At 40.2% G+C, this 25110-nt stretch overlaps 1 protein-coding gene across 1 annotated transcript in view; it reads right to left on the reverse strand.

Moving 5' to 3' along the window:
- Positions 1-25110, reverse strand: part of elnb (elastin b) — a 60645-nt gene that overhangs the window by 8726 nt on the left and 26809 nt on the right. Inside the window, exons 18-34 of the mRNA XM_034179060.1 lie at positions 24430-24462; positions 24284-24334; positions 21881-22018; positions 21738-21782; positions 19956-20009; positions 19542-19613; positions 14239-14298; positions 12543-12746; positions 6003-6272; positions 5839-5880; positions 4728-5081; positions 4533-4589; positions 4119-4445; positions 2612-2836; positions 2447-2473; positions 2088-2369; positions 179-250 (exon numbers count right to left, since the gene is read on the reverse strand). Coding sequence (XP_034034951.1) covers positions 179-250; positions 2088-2369; positions 2447-2473; positions 2612-2836; positions 4119-4445; positions 4533-4589; positions 4728-5081; positions 5839-5880; positions 6003-6272; positions 12543-12746; positions 14239-14298; positions 19542-19613; positions 19956-20009; positions 21738-21782; positions 21881-22018; positions 24284-24334; positions 24430-24462 — 2313 coding nt within the window. The remainder of the gene's footprint in view (positions 1-178; positions 251-2087; positions 2370-2446; positions 2474-2611; positions 2837-4118; positions 4446-4532; positions 4590-4727; positions 5082-5838; positions 5881-6002; positions 6273-12542; positions 12747-14238; positions 14299-19541; positions 19614-19955; positions 20010-21737; positions 21783-21880; positions 22019-24283; positions 24335-24429; positions 24463-25110) is intronic.

The raw sequence follows: 25110 nt of genomic DNA on the forward strand, positions 1-25110 counted from the left end.
GAACAATGGACACTTTACAGTTTGAACTCTCAAAGTGAACAGCTGTGTGAGCTGTGAACCTGCTGCTATTACATGACATTCATTTTTTAAAAGCATTTGGTTTCAGTGAATTAATAATGATTAACTCCTATATTTTGCCTATAGGTGTAGAAAATTTTAGTGTCCTGTATGAAGTCACCTGGTCCTGCTACTGGTACTCCCTGGCTTGTTCCTGCAGGACCTAAAAAGCCACCTGCTCCACCTGTGCTGCCTGCGCAGGAATGCATGTGTAAGGTGTGGAAATCACTGAGGCATTTTGGTTTTAATGTAACAATAAAGGAAAGGTTTTTACAGACAGGAACTTTCATTTTCAGTCACTGCAGGACTTTCATAGCCATGCTACCTGTCTATGTCCTTGGGCAAGATGCTTCATGTGCATTGTCCCAGTCCATCCTGCTGTACGTAATTATAGATAAGTATATTTTCTTGCACCCCCTGACCCCTAATATGTTCATGTACAGCTTAATGTTGGTGAAAATTATGCAAACATGATATGATAGTGTGTTTACATCACTGTGCCAACAGGGAATTCCCATACATAAGGCTTTACTTTGTGTCACACAAAGAGGGGTTTCCCCAAAGTGGCAACATCCAGTGGTGGGCACAGCTAACCAAAAATTTAGCTTTGATAACCGCTAATCCGCTAAATGAAAAGTTAACATTTATAATGCTAAACTGATAAAAAAATTTAGCGGACGTTACAGCTAACTGCTAACTTTTAGTATTAACTCAGTACACTGTCAGCTACTGATAAGCCAGTTTTGAGTTTAAGCATCGTGAGTTCTGAATAAAATCAAAGGCGATCACAAACCCCAAACAACAACAGAGCTTCTGTCTTTATGTACTCTGCCCGCTGCCCCCCCAAAACAAAAAACTACTACACAGGTAGTGGGCAGGAGACATGAAAAGCAAAGCTGTTTTCACTCATGGATTCATTTATAAACAAAACAAATTCTGGACAGTTTATCGACATTAACAGCAACTCTGTCATTTTTACAAAGTGAAAATATCACACATATCTTTTAAAGTAATGTGCTAATTATGAAGGTTTGCGCATTAACAGACACACACGCCAAAAGGCATTATGGGAAAATGAGTCTCATCTCAATCACTGGTTCAATCAAAACAACACACGTTACAGTAACTTCTGTGTTGATTTTTACAAATAAATGTGTATTTGTAAATATGTCATTTTTTTCATTTGTAAAAAAAAAAGGCAAATTGCAAAACTGAAAATTCTGTTTGTGACGTGTGATTCAGCACAACGAATAGCGGCAACGATCACACGTTGGTCGCCATTCACACTCCCATCCAGTAGATGGCAGTGTTCTATGCATTTTGCTGGTGGTGGGGGGGTGATTGTGCCCACCACTGGCAATGTCATAACTTCACAATTTATGTTCAAGCCCATCAGAAAGAAGTCGACCTCTTTCACTGAATGTTGGCAGAATTAAGCAACCAAAATCAGGAGGCATGTCAAGTAGGTACTTTTCTTTATGTTTGCCAAATTTTGTGCATCAAATCCTGCTCACTGCAGAGAAAAGATTTAAATAATATGGGGTTCACGCTGTCTTGGATAAGCGGTTGAAGGTGAGTGTGTGTGTGTGTGTGTGGGGGGGGGGGGTTCATTCTATCTGTGCTCCCAAAACGTGATCCCTCTGATCCCTCTCCCTACTCTAAGCGTAGTAAATGAAGCATTATCATACACATTTTGTAGTGTGTAGAGTGTGTAGATACTGAGTAAATAGTGATTGCAGAATATTCTGATGACAGATGTATTATATGAGAAAAGTCTGATTAACACTGGATTCATGTCATGGGTAACTGACTATACTATCTTTTTGCTGCTTTAAATCCAGCATACACCTGTCATGTAATATGAGTTCACTCAGCAATATCGTTAATATAATAAACGTATTTATCAATAACATGCAGTGAATAAGTTTAAATGTTTTCATGATCACACAGACTTAATCCACAATTGGGTTAATATTATACAGTAACATGATCTACAACAATCTGTAATGAGCATGTGTAGATCACTGTACCTGGGTGAGAGCCAGCTCCACCCATCAATGAACCGTAGCCAGATTTAGGAGTCTTCCTTGTCCCAAGAGCTTGGCCACCTGTCCCACCAGGTCTAACCCCCCCCGGCTCTGTTCCAGTAAGTCTTTGGTCATATCCACCTGGTCCAACACCTTCAGGCCCATAACCAAAAGGACCAGTGCCAGGTCCACTTACACCTGGCACATATCCTCCTCTTACAGACCCACTTGAGCCAGTTCCAGTTCCACCTGGGCCAGCTTGTTCACCTCCTCCAAATGCACCTGCTGGGAAATCGATGCAGTTATAGAGCTCATAAATACATATCACTACAGCATCATCCCTGTATGAACTGTGACCTCACCTGATCCATACCCAGCACCACCATAACCTAGGAAAACATCAGAAAGGATATTGTCAAGCTTAAAGCTTTTCTTATAAAGTACAATGCAGTCCAATAGGTGACTGAGTGCTGATAAATGTTTGTGTATGATTTGTTTTTAGCATTATAATTATATCAATGACATACCAGATTTAGGGGGCTTTCCCAATCCCTGGACACCTGGACCTAAACTGGAACCTCCTGGTCCAAAGCTGCCACTTCCTATTCCAGCACCTCCAGGTGTGAAGCCACCTGTCCCTGTTCCAGCACCACCAGGTCCAAAGCCACCTGTTCCAGCACCGCCTGGTCCAATGCCTCCAGGTACCAGACCACCAGGAAGATATCTGCCAGATCCCATACCTGTTCCCGCACCTGTAAAACAATCACATGTTTTACCACCACTTTCAAACTGGTTTATGTTGCTTAAGTTGTGTGATATCCTGTTGTGTCCTGAAATCTTGTATACTTGCACTGAATGTTGGCAGTTTGTAATTATATATTACCGATAACAACCTAATTTGAGAAGCTTTCTTCTCTGCAGTGCTACCAGAACTACAATGAACCATCACTTTTTGTGTTAGTCTTACGCAAGTCTAGGATCAACTGTTCAAAGTCAAATCCTTTAACAGGTGAGCTATTAGATATTTGACATCTAGAGAAAGAGTTGTGCATGGTCAAATCAGATACAACCACAAAATGGCATGGCACATTTGTACAGATGTGTGAAAAGGAATTTGACATTGTTGCCTCTCCCACATAAATTTCATTGAAAGGAATTGCTAAAGTGTCAGCCATTATATCACATGATGATTTGACTCAACTGAGTGAGCTGTTCTCTTGGACATCCTGAGTTTTCATGGGATCCCCAACAAGTTGCTGGACATCATAACCAGCCTACACACAGATACTGTGAGTGATGTATGGAGTGGGAGCACTTGCTGGGTCTTGGATAGGGTTGTAGGAACCAGCAGCTTCGGTGCCTTTGTTGGCGAGGAAGGGTTTACTGACCTTGACTTTACTCTTGATGCTGTGATCTTGGCAGGCTCAGTGGATACTCTGATTGGAGCACTTAAGGAGCTAAATGTGGAATCGAAGTGTCTGGCTTTGTGAATGTCCTGGATCAAAAGTAAGATCTAGGTTTTCAGTGACTTCCTGGACTCAGCCATCAAAAGTGTACCTGTATTAAGCAAAAGTCTTTAACTTATAGAGATATGCACTTATCTCAGCAGTGTCATTTATGTCTCTGGGTCCTTGACCTTTGAGATCACAAGATGCCTTTGAAGAGCTCAAGGAGTCATGATGTTGCTGGACAGAGGTATTTAGCAATAATGATGTTTTTCCAGTCGAACAAAGGTCCAAGTCTTTAGGGTCCTTGTGCTTCCTCTCTTACTGTATAGTTGTGAGACTTGGACACTAACAAGATGATGACTAGATGTCCTTGATAATCAGAGGATCCTTGGGTACTGCTACAGTAACTGTGGTTACTTAGGGAGACTCAGAAGAAGACTATCACTTTCAATGAAAGGGAGCATCATCTATGACATTTTAGCAATGAGGCACCTATTGTCATCTTTTAACATGCACAATGACCACAGCATAAAATAAGCACAGACAAGCCTATGAAGTTTCTTGTGTAACCTTGTTCCACACCTACCTGACTTGGGAGGTTTTCTTGCCATAGGTCCTTGACTACCAGCAGTATACACACCACCGGGAATGGTCCCTGCTCCACCAGGTCCAGAGAAGCTTGTTCCTGCCCCAACACCACCTGGTCTAAAACCACCGAGCCCAGTGCTGGGCCCATATCCACCTAATCCAGGCCTTGCTAGTCCATAACCTCCTGGTAAACCTCCACCAACTCCCATTCCAGGCCCATAGCTCCCTGGTCCAAAACTCCCTGGAGCAGAGCTAGCAGCTCCTCCAGGTCCAATCCCATAGACACCAGACCCAACTCCAGCACTACCAGTTCCACCAGCATAACCTAATAAGAAGCAACAGTTCCATTATAACTTTTTAGAAAAATGGTTGTATTCATATGATTATGCATTTGTGGTTATTTTTATCATACTTTTGCTTGGTTTGGCAGTATCAGGACTCACTCCTGGACCTGTGACATATCTTGAACCTTGACAAGAGACACATTTGTTGTATGTAATTAATTATAAATATTACACAACATTTAAATTGCTGAACTACTTTTTAGTGCAAGCATTGTTCAATTGAATCACACATCAGTAAAACATACATGTGGAAGTCAACTTACCACCAGGACCAACTCCACCACCATATCCAACCAGTCCACCACCAGCTCCAGTTGGGCTTCCTCCAGCTGCTCCTCCTCTGCCTAAAGCTCCAAGATCAGTTCCAACTCCAAGAGTTCCAGTCCCTCCTCCAGGGCTGCTACCAATACCACCACTTCTGCTTCCAGTCTGTCCTGCATAGCTTCCAGGGACAGGTCCATATCCCTCAGGACCAGCAGCGTATCCACCAGGGCCACCCCCGTAACCTCCTGGTCCAACCCCATATGACCCTGGACCAGTGCCATAGCTGCCAGGTCTAAGTCCTAAACCACCAAGTCCTGTCCCACCGAGTCCTCCTGCTCCAAGTGTTATGTATCCTGTCAGAAAAGCAAAGACTGTCGATGTGGAATGTGTTTTCTCTCATTGTGAATGATACATGTTTACATGTTCCATGTTTGTTATAGGTGGAACAGTGGCTTAGTGGTTAACATTGATGCCTTACAGCAAGAAGGTCATGGGATAACTTCAACCACATCACACCAATTTTTGCATCTCTTCACTTTCTTCCTGTCTGTGTGAAGTCTGATTTTAAGGTTCTGTTACTAACCTATAAAATTATTCAGGGACTAGCACCTCCCTACCTAACTCACCAAATTACACCCTACTTTCAGCCCATGCTCTGCGTTCTCAGGGAGCAGGACTACTTTGTGTCCCTAAGATCCACCTTGGATCTGCTGTGACAGATCCACCTTGGATCTGCTGTGACAGATCCAAGGAGTGCATGTGAGGGTGAATGTTTGGCTGTATGTGGCCCCACGACAGACTGGCATCCTGTCCAGGGTTTACCCTGCCCTGTGACTGCTGGGATAGGCTCCATCCCTTTGAGACCCTTAGTTAGAGTAGGCGGGTATAGAAAATGGCTGAATGTTTGTTATAGAGAACTGCATAAAGTTTACAGAACTACTACAGTTTAGAGTACCTTTTCCTGGTTCTCCCACTGTCTGTCCTACTCCAGTTGGGTAAGGATACCCGAGACAAAAGCAATGAATATTTTAGGAAAGGTGATGTGATTTTTATTTTTGATTTAATTTTGCTTGTTTGTTTAAATGGCAAATATAATCTAAGTTGGCATACCTCCACCTGGTAAAAGGCCACCACTCCCACCAGCACCATAGCCTGTAATAGATAATATGTAAAAAGTCAATAAGTTAGTTTAAAAATGTGAAAGCGATTGTTTAGATACAGACATGTCAGTTTAGGTGAATAATCAAAACATTTATGCAGCAATAATAACTCACTTTTTCCAGGTTTAGTAGTTCCTGTTCCAAATCCTGGCCCTCCAGGCAATGGCACTAAGCCTGCTCCTCCTGGACCCCCTCCAGGGCCACCTCCCACTGCACCAGGACCTGCTCCAACTGCCCCGGGAACTCCTCCACCTGTACCAGGACCTTCCCCCACTGCACCATGACTTCTTCGACCTCCCCCAGGACTTACTCCAACTGCACTGGGACCTCCAGCTCCACCTACACCTCCTCCTATTACTTGGCCAGGTCCACCAGTTACACCATCTGCTTTGGTCCCATCAGGCCCATATACATAAAGACAAAAAAAAAAGTATTCAGGCATTAATATTTATCTGTTGACATTGATTAAATTGATATCCAGTTTATTAGCAAGACACCCCTCTTTAAAATCAAATAAGCATATTTGTCTGTATACAACAAGTGACAAGTGACAAAGTTTTTTAATTCAGCACACAAAATATTCAAATAGAAAAAAATGAGCAATTCCACAAACAAACACAGACAAAACTAGTGAGTCCGAAAGGGTGTGGGCTGAAGCAAAGCTTATTAGCGCCCACCCCTGCTAGTACAAGTCCAACAATTCTAATCAGTCATATTTACATAAATATAAATTCACTACTACATGTCAACACACAGACATACACATCAATATACTATTCACTTATAATTATATTTATATAGTACCAGATCATAAGAAAGTCGAATCAAGGCACTTTACGCCAGTAAGGACTAACCTTACCAACCCCCAGAGCAAGCACTAGGCAACTGTGGTGAGGAAAAACTCCCTATAAGGAAGAAACCTCAAGCAGACCAGGCTCTTGGGGGTGACCCTCTGCTTGGGCTGTGCCATATATACCTATATACACTCAACAAAAATATAAACGCAACACTTTTGTTTTTGCTCCCATTTTGTATGAGATGAACTCAAAGAGCTAAAACTTTTTCCACATACACAATATCACCATTTCCCTCAAATATTGTTCACAAACCAGTCTAAATCTGTGATAGTGAGCACTTCTCCTTTGCTGAGATAATCCATCCCACCTCACAGGTGTGCCATACCAAGATGCTGATTAGACACCATGATTAGTGCACAGGTGTGCCTTAGACTGTCCACAATAAAAGGCCACTCTGAAAGGTGCAATTTTGTTTTATTGGGGGGTATATCAGTCAGTATCTGGTGTGACCACCATTTGCCTCATGCAGTGCAACACATCTCCTTCGCATCATCCGTGAAGAGAACACCTCTCCAACGTGCCAAACGCCAGCGAATGTGAGTATTTTCCCACTCAAATCGGTTATGATGACGAACTGGAGTCAGGTCGAGACCCCGATGAGGACGACGGGCATGCAGATGAGCTTCCCTGAGATGGTTTCTGACAGTTTGTGCAGAAATTCTTTGGTTATGCAAACCGATTGTTTCAGCAGCTGTCCGAGTGGCTGGTCTCAGACGATCTTGGAGGTGAACATGCTGGATGTGGAGGTCCTGGGCTGGTGTGGTTACACGTGATCTGCGGTTGTGAGGCTGGTTGGATGTACTGCCAAATTCTCTGAAACGCCTTTGGAGACAGCTTATGGTAGAGAAATGAACATTCAATACACGAGCAACAGCTCTGGTTGACATTCCTGCTGTCAGCATGCCAATTGCACGCTCCCTCAAATCTTGCGACATCTGTGGCATTGTGCTGTGTGATAAAACTGCACCTTTCAGAGTGGCCTTTTATTGTGGGCAGTCTAAGGCACACCTGTGCACTAATCATGGTGTCTAATCAGCATCTTGGTATGGCACACCTGTGAGGTGGGATGGATTATCTCAGCAAAGGAGAAGTGCTCACTATCACAGATTTAGACTGGTTTGTGAACAATATTTGAGGGAAATGGTGATATTGTGTATGTGGAAAAAGTTTTAGATCTTTGAGTTCATCTCATACAAAATGGGAGCAAAACCAAAAGTGTTGCGTTTATATTTTTGTTGAGTATACATACGTATATACTTTACAAACATAAATATATACATACATATACACAGTCACTTATATACATATACATATACACCTACCCATATCTATATATCTACATACGCATATACATACCCACACATTCAAATATACAATAAGTCCCACTTATAAATTGAATATTCCATATAAATCAAATTATATTTGCTTCTTTATGATACTTAGACATAATGTTCTTTTTGAGTAGTTTCTTAAATCTCACTAAGGTACTACTCATTCTAACCTCTGTTGAACATTTGTTCCATTTCCTCACCCCAACCACAGACACACAAAAACCCTTTACATTTGTTCTTACTGGTGGTTTCATAAAAATTGCACAACCTCTTAAACTATATCTGGATTCCCTCAATCGGAACAGACTCTGGACATGTCTCGGTAAGGCTTGGTTTTTCGCTCGAAATAAAGTTTGAATTGTAATGTAATCGACCAAATCAATGAATTTTAATAAATTTAAAGACACAAATAGAGAATGAGTTGGTTCACGATATTGTTTATTGCAGATGATTCGTATGGCTTGTTTTTGCAAAAGGAATATTGGATTGGTATTTGATTTGTAAGTGTTTCCCCATGACTCAACACAATATGTCATATATGGTACCATCAGAGAATGATATAAAGTAAGTAACCCTTCTTGCGGCAGTAGGTCTTTGGCTTTATACAAAATGGCTATAGTTTTTGACAATTTTGATTTCACATAATTTATATGTGGTTTCCAGCTAAGTTTATTATCAATTATAACACCTAAAAATTTATTCTCTGTTACTAACTCAATTTCCTTATTGTTTATAGTTAAATTTTTACATTTGGGTGCCTGTTTATTTCCAAATATAATACATTTAGTTTTCCCAAGGTTGAGTGACAACTTATTAGCGTCAAACCAAACCTTAAATTTTTCCAGTTCTTTCTCCACTATGTCCAGAAGCTGTTCAAGATTTTCACCGCTACAGAACACAGTTGTATCATCCGCAAAAAGGACACATCTCAGTGAACTCGACACCCAACTTATATCATTTATATAGATTATAAACAACAAAGGACCCAGCACTGAGCCCTGCGGCACCCCACATGTGACATCCCTGAGTTCAGAATTTGTATTATTGAATTGAACATACTGAAATTTGCCTTGTAAATAACTAGCTATCCATTCATATGCCAGACCTCTGATTCCATATTTCTGCAGTTTACTTAATAGTATTCCATGGTTAATTGTGTCAAACGCTTTCTGTAAATAAAAAAAACACCTATTGTGTATTGTTTATTATCAATTGCAGTTGCTATACTTTCCACAAAGTCCATCAAAGCATGTGATGTAGTTCGAGACCTTCTGAATCCATATTGTTCTTCACAAATGATGTTATGCTTCAGTAAATAATAATTTAATCTTTTAGCAAATATTTTTTCCAAAATTTTGGAAAATTGTGGCAGGAGTGATATAGGTCTATAATTAGAAAATGTGTGTTTGTCACCAGTTTTAAACAGAGGAATTACTTTGGCTATTTTCATTTGAGAAGGAAATTTACCAGTACTTAGTGACATATTGCAAATATAATTGAACGGTTTTACTATACAATCAATAACTTTTTTTAATAAAGCCATATCCAAATTATTAAAATCAGTCGATTTCTTACTTTTTGAACCATGAACCAGATCAAGTATTTCCCTTTCATGAGTACCACCAATGAACATTGAAACAGATTTGTTAAACGTTGAATTATTTACCCAGAAGTTATTAGTTGATGAGTCAATCTTACTGGCAAGATTTTTACCCACATTAACGAAGTATTCATTAAAGTGTTCAGCAATAGACTCGTCATTATCAATCGTGATGTAGTTGTTACTCTGAAAAAATGAAGGATAATCTCTAGTTACTCTATTCTTTTTTACTATTTCATTTAATATGTTCCATGTGTTTTTGATGTTATTTCTATTTTTGACAAGTAACTCATTATAATATGTTTTTTTACTGAGTCTCATGATATTGATTAACTTATTCTTATATGTTTTATACTTACTTTCAGCTTCCTTAGTTCGTAGTTTTATGAATTGTTTATATAGTACGTTTTTCTTTTTACATGCCCTCTGAAGTCCCTTAGTTATCCATGGTTTGTTGCTATATTGATTTCTATATATTTTGTCAACAAATGGACAGTGTTTATTATACAAACTGGAAAAAATGGAAATGAAAGCATCATATGACCTGTCAACATCATCAACAAAAACATCTGACCAATTCTGACTTGATAAATCCTCCCTTAAATTATCAACTGTTTCAGGTGTTACTTTTCTACTCATGAATTTGATATTGCTTCGATACATACAACAACCCTCCAATGCAAAGACTGAGAAAATTGGCAAGTGATCACTGATATCACTGACCAGTAGTCCCCCACTAAGATTACCGGATATAACGTTAGTTAAAATATTGTCAATGAGAGTTGTTGTATCCATAGTTATTCTGCTAGGATGAATGATGGTTGGAAACAGTCCTAAACAGTACAAGGTGTTTATAAATGAGGTAATTTGTGGATGATATTGAGGGTTTAAAAAACCTATATTGAAATCTCCACAGACAAATAAGTGCTTATTTCTGTTGATTTTGTTGTACATTCCTAAGATAATGTCTTCAAAGGTGTCAATATTTGTCCCAGGAGCTCTGTAAATGCAACTAACAACTATGTTTTTGGAGTTTATAGATGTAATTTCTATGGTAACACATTCCATGATGTTGTCCACTGTAAATGACATGTTGTTAATGAGTTTACAGTTATAATCTGACCTTACAAACAATGCAACGCCTCCGCCCCTTCTCGTCTGCCTATTAACCAGGAACAATTCATAACCATCAAGATATACCAGATCTTTATTATCCTCATTTAACCATGTTTCTGAAATTGCAATAACTGAAAAACGTTTTTTGGATGTTTTCAAACAATCATTAATAGTGGACAGATTACGAGAAAGACTTCTGCTGTTGAAATGTATAATTGAAAAATCTTCATCATTGATTTTATAATTTTTGAATTGTTCTTCTGTAAAATATTTGCACTGTCTCACAATATTCTCACTGAAAAAGGTATCAGGATCATTTTCAGATTCGAAGGGGTGGTTAGCAGAGTTATTATAATTAAATGTATCTAGATAGAGCTCCTGGGCAGAAATAAACGGATCATTATCCTTAGTCATTATGTCTCTCTTGTCTCCGGGTGTAGATGATGTGGATGAGTGGGTTGCTCCAGTCTGCATCATGGTGCTGTGATGTGTTTGAGTCCTCATACCTATTGTTCATATTTGTCCAGCTCCTCGATGTTCCTTATTGCCACAATGGAATGACCTCTTTCTCACAATAAATGACTGTTTCAAATAGACTAAGCAGTCACAGAGCTCGATATCACTGAGTGGTCCAAATGCTACTGGAGTGTTGGAGTGTGTCCAAATATGTGATATGAAGAAGGTACATAAACTTACTCCAATGGTGTGTACCAAGGAGTTGGATTCACCTTGTTGACTGCTAAACATTAAGTCAACCAATGGGAATGCTACCTGTCCTTAATTCTCTTTAAACTGGAGAATGCCAGGTGCACAGCAGTGTGGTATTGTGACATCAGATGCCAGTCAAAGTTTTCTATTAACATATTAGCACCACTTTGTCAGTGCACCAGTGAACATTGGCCACCAAAGCATCCTGATGTGAATTGTAATGTGCCACAGGTGCTTATTTTTATTTCATTTATTGGATGTTTTCAACTCACTTCTGTTGTGTATGTTATGCATATAATATTATAGCTTATATAATGTCACTTGTGTCATGGGGTGGGTGAAGTTTATTTCCTCATCACAAACAACATTGCTTCACTTTGTGACTTCATGTCTCAGGCACTGAGGTGTTTTGAACATGGCTGATTATTAACAGCGTCACATTATTTATCATATGTGTTACCCAGATAAGTAGAAACTTTCTGTGTGCATATGTGTGTGTGTGTGTGCAAGAGAGAGAGACAGACAGACAGACAGACAGAGAAATGTTATTTACTTCTCTGATCCTACTCAATTTCCCCCTATAGTGTCCACAATACACTGTCATACAAATACACCATTGTTAGCAACTGGTGACAACAATCGGGGTGCATGTATGTTGTGGATCTACTTATGTAAGGTGCAGCTGAGTGCTGCACTCTTTATATAAAGAAATATACAGCACTGGACAGGTTTTTGGGGGACTAAGATGTAAATACGTTGTTGTAACAAACATTACAAATGGTCTCTGCCCAACCATGTCTCATATGGTGACTAATACACCCACATGTGCTTAAGTGACATCATGAAATATGTGACATGGGGACTGGATGTAAAATAGCAACTGTGTCACATGGAAACAAGCAGTAACACGTGTGCTGCACTGCTTTGCACCATTCGGAAGACAGAGCCCGTACCTGTTTTAAAACTTTTTTTTTTTTTGAGTGTGAAAACATTCTAGATGTGCTGTGATACAGTATAAATTCACTGCAGACTGAGATGGTACCTTTAAGTGGCATTGGAGTTACTGCTGCTCCACCGGATACAACCACATCTGCAGTCCCACCGGAAACTCCTCCCACTGCTGTTGCCCTGGTAGGACCCCCTGCTACTCCTCCAGTGATTTTTCCCATGCTTCTTGCATCCTCTCTCTCTCCATCAGGGCCTCCTTCTCCATCTCCTTCACCTGGAGTGTCTCCTCTGGGGACACCTGGCCGAGAAATCTCAGGTGAAATACATGCTATTTATTTCACTACAGCAGCAAGACACCAGTGGAGAATGAAGCCATTAATTTATTTATTTTGGCTGCTCCCGCAGTGGAGCGGGTGTGGATCCACATGTTGATTTGGCTCAAATTTTACGTCGCCTGTACATTCCTGATTCAGCTTCATGGAGAATGGGGCACATCTGGGGGAAGTGCACCACCGAGCTGCCCCAGAATAAAGCCACTAATGCCAACAATATACCAAAACAGTTTTACTGACACTATAGAAAACACAACATCTCTGGTGAGTGTTGCTGCTGTGATATAATTCTTAATTTTTTTCATATAGTTTTGGCAACACTATAATAAAACAAATCCATTTTAAATGTCAACAAAAAGACAAAATGTTTCTCTTTGTAATAGCTGTTGGTCATTAGTTACCACTGACTGAAAACACCATAGCGTGTGTTTTTATTTTTTCTAATATACTGCTTGAAGTTATGGGAAAGAGTAGTAGAAGCTAGGTTTAGAAAACAGGTGAAGATCTGTGAGCAGCAATATGGTTTCATGCCGAGAAAGAGCACTACAGATGCAATGTTTGCTCTGAGGATACTGTTGAAGTACAGAGAAGGTCAGAAAGAGTTACATTGTGTGTTTGTGGACTTAGAAAAAGCTTATGACAGGGTGTCAAGAGAAGAGCTGTGGTATTGTATGAGGAAGTCTGGAGTGGCAGAGAAGTATGTTAGGGTAGTGCAGGACATGTACAAGAATAGTGTGACAGCAGTGAGATGTGCAGTCAGAATGACAGACTCATTCAAGGTGGAGGTGGGATTACACCAAGGATCAGCTTTGAGTCCTTTCTTGTTTGCAGTGGTTATGGACAGGCTGACGGATGAGATCAGACAGGAGTCCCCATGGACTATGATGTTTGCAGATGACATTGTGATCTGTAGTGAGAGTAGAGCGCAAGTTGAGTCTAGTCTGGAGAGGTGGAGATATGCTTTGGAGAGAAGGGGAATGAAAGTCAGTGGCACTAACAAAAAGACAGGAGGCAGAGCTGGAGGTGGCAGAGCTGAAGATGTTGAGATTCTCTTTGGGAGTAACAAGAATGGACAAGATTGGGAATGAACATATCAGAGCGACAGCTCAGGTGGGACGGTTTGGAGACAAAGTCAGAGAGGCGAGATTGAGATGGTTTGGGCATGTGCAGAGAGGGACCCAGGGTATATAGGGAGGAGGATGCTGAGGATGGAGCCACTAGGCAGGAGGAGAAGAGGGACGCCAAAGAGGAGGTTTATGGATGTGTTGAAGGAGGACATGCAGGTGGTTGGTGTGACAGAGGAAGATACAGAGGACAGGGTGAGATGGAAACGAATGATCTGCTGTGGCGACCCCTAACGGGAACAGCCGAAAGACAAAGAAGATACTGCTTGACAAATACCCTACAAACCTGAACTGTGAAGTATTTAAAGGCAAAACTGTAGTCTGATGTATTTACCTGGAGGCTTGAGAGGTTTTGCTCCAGGTAGGGTGCCACCTGTGACATCACCACCAGCACCTGCAAAATAAAATGCAAAATTTAGCAAAAATCATAATAATAATTACGATTATAATAATAATAATCAAATAAATTAAAAAAAATTGAGGCCTTCATTTTGATTTATTATTACCTATTTTGTGAGGACATGAATACTAAATAAGTTGTCATAAATATATTGAGCATAGTCAGCAATACTAGCAAGAATCTGGTTAAAAAAAATCTAATGTACAATGATATAGTAAGGTTGCATTACTTCTTGGTTGTGGTGCACTGCCACCATCTGCAACAGCAAATATAAAGCAATGCTAAAATACCCTCGGCCGTATGAGCATAAAAATAGCAAAAAAAAATGTGACCATTGACCTCTTAAAATAGGTCAAGGTTCGTCATCTTTGAACTTGTCCAAGGTCTGGGTCCCAAGAATGTTCCCTGTGAATTTGAAGACCCTGGCAGTAACAGGACTGGACTGAGGCTGAGCACAGACAGAAGGACAGACGCAAAGCCTCGGGTGAAGATACGGTGCATCCGGAAAGAATTCACAACGCTTGACTTTGTTCACATTTTATGTTACTGCCTTATTCCAGAATGGATTAAATTATTTTTTTCCTCAAAATTCTACACGTCATAATGGCAATGTAAAAAAAAAAAGAAAAAAAAAAAAAAGATTTTTTGCTAATTTATTAAAAATAAAGAAATCACGTACATAGGTTTTCACATCTTTGCTCAGTGCTTTGCTGATGCACCTTTACCAGCAATTACAGCCTCGAGTCTTCTTGAATATGATGTCAGAAGCTCGGTGCACCTTTCTTTGAGCAGTTTTGTTCATTCCTCTTTGCAGCACCTCTCAAGTTCCATCAGGTTGGATGGAGAGTATCGGTGCACAGTGAGTAACGCACCACCTTTGGCCAAATGACTTTATCTGTCAAGGGTGGTCATCTCTGGAACATCTTACCATCCACTGTTAGGGAATGCCCTAGGACCTAGGACATTGGGAAAGGGTTGGGAATGGGAGTGTGATGCAATCTGTGTTATAGCAGGATGCACCTGAGCTCAATTTTGAGATTCATGGCAAAGGCTGTGAATACTTATGTACATGGGATTTCTTAGTTGTTTATTTTTAATACATTTGCAAAAGTCTAAAAAACAAAACAAAAAAACCTTTTTTAGAATTATGAGGAAAAAATTTATTTCATCCATTTTGGAAGAAGGCTGTACCATAACACAATGTGGAAAAAGTCAAGCGCTGTGAATACTTTCCAGATGCACTGTATAGCATCGTCAGTGTGTGTGTGTGTGTATGTACACTCAACAAAAATATAAACGCACCACTTTTGGTTTTGCTCCCATTTTGTATGAGATGAACTCAAAGATCTAAAACTTTTTCCACATACACAATATCACCATTTTCCTCAAATATTGTTCACAAACCAGTCTAAATCTGTGATAGCGCGCACTTCTCCTTTGCTGAGATAATCCATCCCACCTCACAGGTGTGCCATATCAAGATGCTGATTAGACACCATGATTAGTGCACAGGTGTGCCTTAGACTGCCCACAATAAAAGGCCACTCTGAAAGGTGCAGTTTTATCACACAGCACAATGCCACAGATGTCGCAAGATTTGAGGGAGCGTGCAATTGGCATGCTGACAGCAGGAATGTCAACCAGAGCTGTTGCTCGTGTATTGAATGTTCATTTCTCTACCATAAGCCGTCTCCAAAGGCGTCTCAGAGAATTTGGCAGTACATCCAACCAGCCTCACAACCGCAGACCACGTGTAACCACACCAGCCCAGGACCTCCACATCCAGCATGTTCACCTCCAAGATCGTCTGAGACCAGCCACTCGGACAGCTGCTGAAACAATCGGTTTGCATAACCAAAGAATTTCTGCACAAACTGTCAGAAACCGTCTCAGGGAAGCTCATCTGCATGCTCGTCGTCCTCATCAGGGTCTCGACCTGACTCCAGTTCGTCGTCGTAACCAACTTGAGTGGGCAAATGCTCACATTCGCTGGTGTTTGGCATGTTGAAGAGGTGTTCTCTTCACGGATGAATCCCGGTTCACACTGTTCAGGGCAGATGGCAGACAGCGTGTGTGGCGTCGTGTGGGTGAGCGGTTTTCTGATGTCAATGTTGTGGATCGAGTGGCCCATGGTGGCGGTGGGGTTATGGTATGGGCAGGCGTCTGTTATGGACGAAGAACACAGGTGCATTTTATTGATGGCATTTTGAATGCACAGAGATACCGTGACGAGATCCTGAGGCCCATTGTTGTGCCATACATCCAAGAACATCACCTCATGTTGCAGCAGGATAATGCACGGCCCCATGTTGTAAGGATCTGTACACAATTCTTGGAAGCTGAAAATATCCCAGTTCTTGCATGGCCGGCATACTCACCGGACATGTCACCCATTGAGCATGTTTAGGATGCTCTGGACCGGCGTATATGACAGCGTGTACCAGTTCCTGCCAATATCCAGCAATTTCGCACAGCCATTGAAGAGGAGTGGACCAACATTCCACAGGCCACAATTGGCAACCTGATCAACTCTATGCGAAGGAGATGTGTTGCACTGCATGAGGCAAATGGTGGTCACACCAGATACTGACTGGTATCTCCCCCAATAAAACAAAACTGCACCTTTCAGAGTGGCCTTTTATTGTGGACAGTCTAAGGCACACCTGTGCACTAATCATGGTGTCTAATCAGCATCTTGATATGGCACACCTGTGAGGTGGGATGGATTATCTCAGCAAAGGAGAAGTGCTCACTATCACAGATTTAGACTGGTTTGTGAACAATATTTGAGGGAAATGGTGATATTGTGTATGTGGAAAAAGTTTTAGATCTTTGAGTTCATCTCATACAAAATGGGAGCAAAACCAAAAGTGTTGCATTTATATTTTTGTTGAGTGTGTGTGTATATATATATATATATATATATATATATATATATATATATATATATATATATATATATATATATACGAGGTATCTTATAAAACTAACCGGCAGTTTTATAAAAAAAAACTAGATGGATTTGATTGACATGCGATTACACCAATCATGCTTGAACCCTCGTGCGCATACGTGAGTTTTTTCACGCGTGTCGGTGACTTCATTTCCCTGTGGGCAGGCCTTGAGTGAGATGTGGTCCTGCCCTCTCGGCTGAATTCCTTTGTTTCACACGCTGCTCGAGACGACGCGCGTTGCTTTATCAAACTTTTTTCTGGACCTGTGAGGAATATCCGAGTGGACACTATTCGAGAAATTAAGCTGGTTTTCGGTGAAAAGTTTAACGGCTGATGAGAGATTATGGGGTGTTTCTGTCACTGTAAGGACTTCCCACGGAGCGGGACGTCGCGCAGCGCTTCCAGGCGCCGTCGTCAGCCTGTTTCAAGCTGAAATCATCCCAATTTAAGGCTCTGTTGACCCAGGATGTCGTGAGAGAACAGAGAACATGCAGAAGAGGCCGGCATGAGGAGTTTATGCGGACATTCCACTGTTTAAGGACATTTTGTAATGAAAGACGTGCGCGCAAATTCGCCGAGTCGTTTCCGTGACGACTCGGTGAATCTGTGTGCGCCGCAACAGGAAAAACACCTCCGTGTTGAAAACCATTTGTAAAATTCAGGCGGCTTTTGATGGCTTTCAACAAGTGAGTAACTGAGAAATTGTTTAACAGCTTGGGCATGTTCCAACTTGTCCGTTAAGGTTTCCAACGGAGGTGTTTTTCCTGTCGCGACCCCCCGCGGTCGGGTCCGGCCCGACATGCGACTCTGCCCGCACGTTCTTTCATTACAAAATGTCCGTTAACAATGGAATGTCCGAATAAACTCCTCATGCCGACTTCTTCTGAAAGTTCTCTGTTCTCGGACGACTTCCTGGGTCAACAGAGCCTGAAATGTGGAAGTTTTCAACTTGAAACGGTGAGACGCTGCCGCCTCGAAGCACAGATCGCCGTCAGGCGCCGTGGGCCGTCCTTACGGCGACACTACCAGACCAAAATCTCTCATCAGCCGTTAAAATTTTTACCGAAAACCAGCTGAATTTATCGAATGGTGTCCACTCAGTTGTGCCTTACAGTTTTGAAAAAATTTTGATCAAACAAAGCAGCAGTCTCTGAGCCATTCCTAAACAACGAAAAAAATCGACGAGAGGGTGGGCAACTCCTCACTCAAAGACTGCCCACAGGCGAATGACGTAACCGACAGGTGTGAAAAAACTCTTGCATGCCCACGAGGGTTCAAGCATGTCTGCTGTAATCACACGTGATTCAAATCCATATGGTTTTTGAAAAAAATAATAAGGTCGGATACTTTTCTAATAGACCTCGTATGTATATATATATATATATATATATATATATATATATAATCACACAGTTGTAGACATATGTTTACATACATCTTGGTCATTCCTCTTAATTTAATAAACAAATAAATCAAAGGCTTTCTTATATAAATTTTCTTGCTCTTTCATTTGTTTACAACCCCAATTCCAGTGAAGTTGGGACGCTGTGTGAAATGTAAATAAAAACAGAATACAATGATTTGCAAGTCCTCTTCAACCTATATTCAACTGAATACACCATAAAGACAAGATATTTAATGTTCAAACTGATAGACTTTATTGTTTTTGTGCAAATATTTGCTCACTTTGAAATGGATGCCTGCAACACGTTTCAAAAAAGCTGGGACAGGGGCAACAAAAGACTAGGAAAGTTGATGAATGCTCAAAGAACACCTGTTTGGAACATTCCACTTGTGAACAGGTGAGTGTCATGATTGGGTATAAAAGGAGCATCCCCAAAAGGCTCGGCTGTTCACAAGCAAAGATGGGGCGAGGATCACCACTTTGTGAACAACTGCATGAAAAAATAGTCCAACAGTTTAAGAACACTGTTTCTCAACATTCAATTGCAAGGAATTTGGGGATTCCATCATCTACAGTCCATAATATAATCAGAAGAAACTTTCTACATGTAAGGGTTAGGGTTAGGATTAACAATCATACATTGTAATTTCCGGATTTTTTTTTTTTTTTTTTTTTTTAGATTATGTCTCTCACAGTGGACATGCACCTAAGATGAAAATTTCAGACCTCTCCATGATTTCTAAGTGGGAGAAAATCGCAGTGTGTTCAAATACTTATTTTCCTCATTGTGTATATATATATATATATATATATATATATATATATATATATGCCACACACACACACATAGTATGTGTCATATAAGATGACAGAAATACCTGGTTTTGCTCCAACAGGGGGTATCGCTGTTCCACTGAGATCATCTCCAGCACCTGCTCCCACTGGTCTACCTGCACCACAGGTATGACATTTATAAATTCACTATAGCAACCATGGTCATATGCGCATAACACTTTGTCATGCACGGTCTTGGTATGTTTCACAGGCATGGATTTAATTTTTTTAAAAAGTTCTGCGAATTTTGCAAAATTGTATTTACATTGTTTAGTATTTTGTTTTTTATGTCCACATTTCTTGCACTGGAAGTCTGCCAAATGTCAGATTTATCATATTTGGATCAGAATGTACTTCACTGTTGTATCAATGAATTATTTCTGGGAAACAAAAAAAGGTACATCATACCAAGGCAGGAAAAGATTTTTTTCTTTTTAATCCAGAAGGTTAATACCCACCTTCCACTCCAGAACTTCCAGAGCCCTCTATAACACTGCCGGCACCACCTTCACCTGGAATAAACACAGTCACCTCAAATAAATACATCAAACACATGGGCATTTCAAATAAAAAGGAAAGGTTTTTAAAATATTTTACATTTGCTAGTTTGGTAGCAATGTACAAAAAACCTACACCAACTAATGCAGGAAGTAAACAGTGAATTAAGACTTCACTGTGTTTAACAATCGTTTGTTAAAGGTGTTTTTGTTAACAGTGGTATTTAGTAGTAGAACCAAACTCACAACCTTTTTGCTGTGAGGCAACAAACAAAACAAGCATGAAACTAAGGGAATATAAAGCCAACAAGCAGTGAAGTGAATTCAATCTCACTAAATATGTGAGTAAAATTAACTGAATCTAACTGAGCATTTTTTTAAACAATACGGATGTTAAACTCATTGAATATAAAGCTAACTGAATATGAAGCATGGTGTCTCAGTGGTTAGCACTCTTGCCTCACCACATGAAGTTCTGGGGTTTCATTTCAATTTATTTTTATTTATATAGCACCAAATCACAACAAAGCTACCTCAAGGCACTTCACACAAGTAAGGTCTAACCTTACCAACCCCCTAGAACAAGCACACAGACGACAGTGTCAAGAACAAAACTCCCTCTGATGATACTGAAGAAGAAACCACAAGCAGACCAGACTCAAAGGGGTGACCCTCTGCTTAGGCCATTCTAACAGTTGCAAGGTTTTGCAATGTTTTACAAAGCTGAACAAACAGAAAACAGGAAATCAAACAACACAACTTTAAAAAAAGCTTCCTCCCAAGTCCAGGTTAGATGGATTGGAAACTTTAAATTGTCCGTAGGTGTGTGTGTGTGTGGGTGTGAATGTGTTTGTTTGTCTATATGTGGCCCTGCCACAGACTGGTGTCCTGTCCAGGGGGCACCCGGCCTCACGCCCCGTGACTGCTGGGAGAGGCTCCAACTCCCCTGTGACCCTTAATTGGAGTAATCAGTTGAAGGTAAACTAATTGTCTCAACTATTAATTAACTATTCGCTAATGCTTATTACTGCATGAACTAATGTGAATCGATGCTGTAAGGTGTTCCAGCTCATTTTATTTTTCAGTTTCATAACCTGGACCTCCAGCTACATCTTTTCCATCCTTTCTAATGCCACTACCACTGGGGCTTGTCAGACCCCCAATCTCAATTCTCTTTGGCTAAACATGTTACTAATTACATGCTTTGTTGTGGAATTCTCATCATAAAGTCAGCAGGAAATGAGACCGGCCAGCAAGGACCACCAGGAATCAGATCAATGATGCAGAGAGACATTTAATTACAGTTGAAGCAGAAAACAGATGCACCCAGAGAAACCGGGATGACACCTCATGCAACGTCTCCACCCCATTCTCCTGACTTTACAAACAGCCAGAGTCGTCTTAAGTACCCCTGCCTGAGTAAAAACAAATCCTTAATACAAACATGGCCTTTAGCTAGTCTGGGCCACAATCAGATGTTTTGTTGTGGACTTGGAGAAGCACAAAGTGTTCTATCAATGCAGGCACAGCAGGTCAGGGTCATCCCCTGACCTGCTGTGCCTGCAGACAAGGGAAACAACATTCTTTCACCACATGTATGACGTTTCTTTTTCATGAACATTCCAAATATAATGTCATTTGTAACTGAGTCTGTTTTGTTGAGTACAACTTGGTGGGAAGAATTACAGTATGAATGCTGTCAGATACTCAGTTTCTGAGTACATACTTTTTGCTGACACTGACCTTCTGATCCCGGAGCTGGAGTGCTTCCTGCAGCTGCTCCTCCTACTACATCAAACATGAGAGAAATGCATAGTTGAAGGACAATCATCACAAATGTATTTTTGTCTTTTTGCACTCTTTGTTCAGTGCAAACACAAACTTACCAACAGGTGTAGCTGCTGTTGTTGTTACTCTGCTCCCAGTGCTGGTACCATTCACTGAAACACCAGTACCAGACCCAGTGCTGACTCCTGCAGTACTAGTCCGTGATTCTGTCTCAGGGGCAACCCGCCCAGGTTGTTCTGCATTAAAAACAAAACAAAACAAACAAAATACAGTGGAGTCAAAATAGTATATTTTCAGTCAGCACACCAGCTCTGTTAAAACTGGAAGGGCAGTCACAGAGTAAATACAGTGTACTGTAGATAGAAAATAAGTATGCACCTGTGCAATATCACCTAAAAATCTAATTATTTATTAAGTCTAAATTGACACAGTGTTTGATTTATGAGCAATCAAAAGCAAATAATTCTACTGTTGGTGAAAATACAGGCTCCCAACACAATGATGCAAAACTCTCAATACATTTAAGTGTAACACATCTAAATGATCGCTTCGTCAAACTTCTTTTTTTTAAAACACAAGACAGGTGATGGACACATTATTATTTCCAAGTCCCAGAATTTCTGTTGTTCCTTAAAATCGTTTAGTAATAAACACAAATAGTGTAGTACTGTGTGGTAATGCATTCATTCACTGAATCTTACAGGGTACCTGCCTAGGCTCTTTCAAAACTAAACCTAGGAAAAACTTAACTGTGCACCTGATTATTTGTGTACATGGATGTTAATGTTGCAGTTCCCTTCTTCCACCAATAGAGGTCAATAAAGTGTAGATTTATACTGAATCGCCCTGAATATAAGATTCTGGATCTGTATTAAGTGTACATAGGCAGAGGGATAAAATTGTACAAGAAACAAGTACAACCCCTGGCAAAAATGATGGAATCATCGGCCTCAGAGGATGTTCATTCAGTTGTTTAATTTTGTAGAAAAAAAGCAGATCACAGACATGACACAAAACTAAAGTCATTTCAAATGGCAACTTTCTGGCTTTAAGAAACACTATAAGAAATCAAGAAAAAAAGATTGTGGCAGTCAGTAACGGTTACTTTTTTAGACCAAGCAGAGGAAAAAAATATGGAATCACTCAATTCTGAGGAAAAAATGATGGAATCACCCTGTAAATTTTCATCCCCCAAATTAACACCTGCATCAAATCAGATCTGCTCATTGACATTGACCCTATGCCATGACATTGACCCTATGTGTCTTTTTGCAAGGAATGTTTTTGCAGTTTTTGCTCTATGGCAAGATGCATTATCATCTTGAAAAATGATTTCATCATCCCCAAACATCCTTTCAACTGTCCAAAATATCAACATAAACTTGTGCATTTATTGATGATGTAATGACAGCCATCTCCCCAGTGCCTTTACCTGACATGCAGCCCCATATCATCAATGACTGTGGAAATTTACATGTTCTCTTCAGGCAGTCATCTTTATAAATCTCATTGGAAAGGCACCAAACAAAAGTTCCAGCATCACCTTGCCCAATGCAGATTCGAGATTCATCACTGAATATGACTTTCATCCAGTCATCCACAGTCCACGATTACTTTTCCTTAGCCCATTGTAACCTTGTTTTTTTCTGTTTAGGTGTTAATGATGCCTTTCGTTTAGCTTTTCTGTATGTAAATCCAATTTCCTTTAGGCGGTTTCTTACAGTTCGGTCACAGACGTTGACTCCAGTTTCCTCCCATTCGTTCCTCATTTGTTTTGTTGTACATTTTTCGATTTTTGAGACATATTGCTTTAAGTTTTCTGTCTTGAGGCTTTGATGTCTTCCTTGGTCTACCAGTATGTTTGCCTTTAACAACCTTCCCATGTTGTTTGTATTTGGTCCAGAGTTTAGACACAGCTGACTGTGAACAACCAACATCTTTTGCAACATTGCGTGATGATTTACTCTCTTTTAAGAGTTTGATAATCCTCTCCTTTGTTTCAACTGACATCTCTCGTGTTGGAGCCATGATTCATGTCAGTCCACTTGGTGCAACAGCTCTCCAAGGTGTGTTCGCTCCTTTTTAGATGCAAACTAATGAGCAGATCTGATATGATGCAGGTGTTAGTTTTGGGGTTGAAAATTTACAGGGTGATTCCATAATTTTTTCCTCAGAATTGAGTGATTCCATATTTTTTTCCTCTGCTTGGTCTAAAAAAGTAACCGTTACTGACTGCCACAATCTTTTTTTCTTGATTTCTTATAGTGTTTCTTAAAGCCAGAAAGTTGCCATTTGAAATGACTTTAGTTTTGTGTCATGTCTGTGATCTGCTTTTTTTCTACAAAATTAAACAACTGAATGAACATCCTCCGAGGCCGGTGATTCCATAATTTTTGCCAGGGGTTGTAGTTTGGACTTTTGTTTCCTGTTGTGTTAAAAACACAAGTACAACAAACACAAATGTCATCATGTGCAGGTCATGGCAGCTGCAAACGAATCACCTTGTCCTGCTCCACTTCCCGGAACACTGCCTGTACTCGCACCCCCTGGACCTAGGTGCAATGGATAGATTAGAGTAAAATCAATCACTTTGGATGATACAGCCATTACTATGTCTTATGATATAAACCAAAACGTTTTTGTATACCATATTTCACAGGTTTTGATTCAGTTCCAAAACCTGTTGGTAACAGAAATACAAATTATAATTTAAAGATGCTTTACTTAAATTTCACAGACAGTATTAATTAATATTAAAGGATTATTAACTGAGCACGAGGTCTGTATGGGAAAATATCAGACCGAAGTGTTGACAGTACAGACTGAGCGTGAGCAAGATCCATGCGAAAAACACCAAGGTATGCTGTTCCCGTACAGACCGAGCAAGGTTAATAATTTATTATATGGCTATTATATATGTATATATATATATATATATATATATAAAAACACACAAACTTACAGTATCTGCGAATATGAAAGCTGTTTTTCCTGTTTTTTCTGATGCTGTTTAGATATTTATGGAGTATGTTCATGTCCAACTTGGTTTTTCTAATCATGTTTCTAGCTTTCGGTGTTGTAAGGAACTTGATACGTGATCCAGACTGATTGTCATGGTAACGGTCTGATATGGGAAAATATCAGACCAGAAATCAGCCAATCAGAGCATATGTAGAGTTGTAGCTGTTGACATATTTATGGAGTACGTTTATGTCCGACTTGGTTTTTCTAATCATGTTCTTAGCTTCCTGGTTTGAAAAGAAAATACGCATTGCGGACCGAATGTCATGGAAACCAGTCTGATATGGGAAAATATCAGACGGTAAAC

This window comes from Thalassophryne amazonica, chromosome 9 (genome assembly GCF_902500255.1).
Source record: "Thalassophryne amazonica chromosome 9, fThaAma1.1, whole genome shotgun sequence".
In the NCBI taxonomy this organism is placed as follows: domain Eukaryota; kingdom Metazoa; phylum Chordata; class Actinopteri; order Batrachoidiformes; family Batrachoididae; genus Thalassophryne; species Thalassophryne amazonica.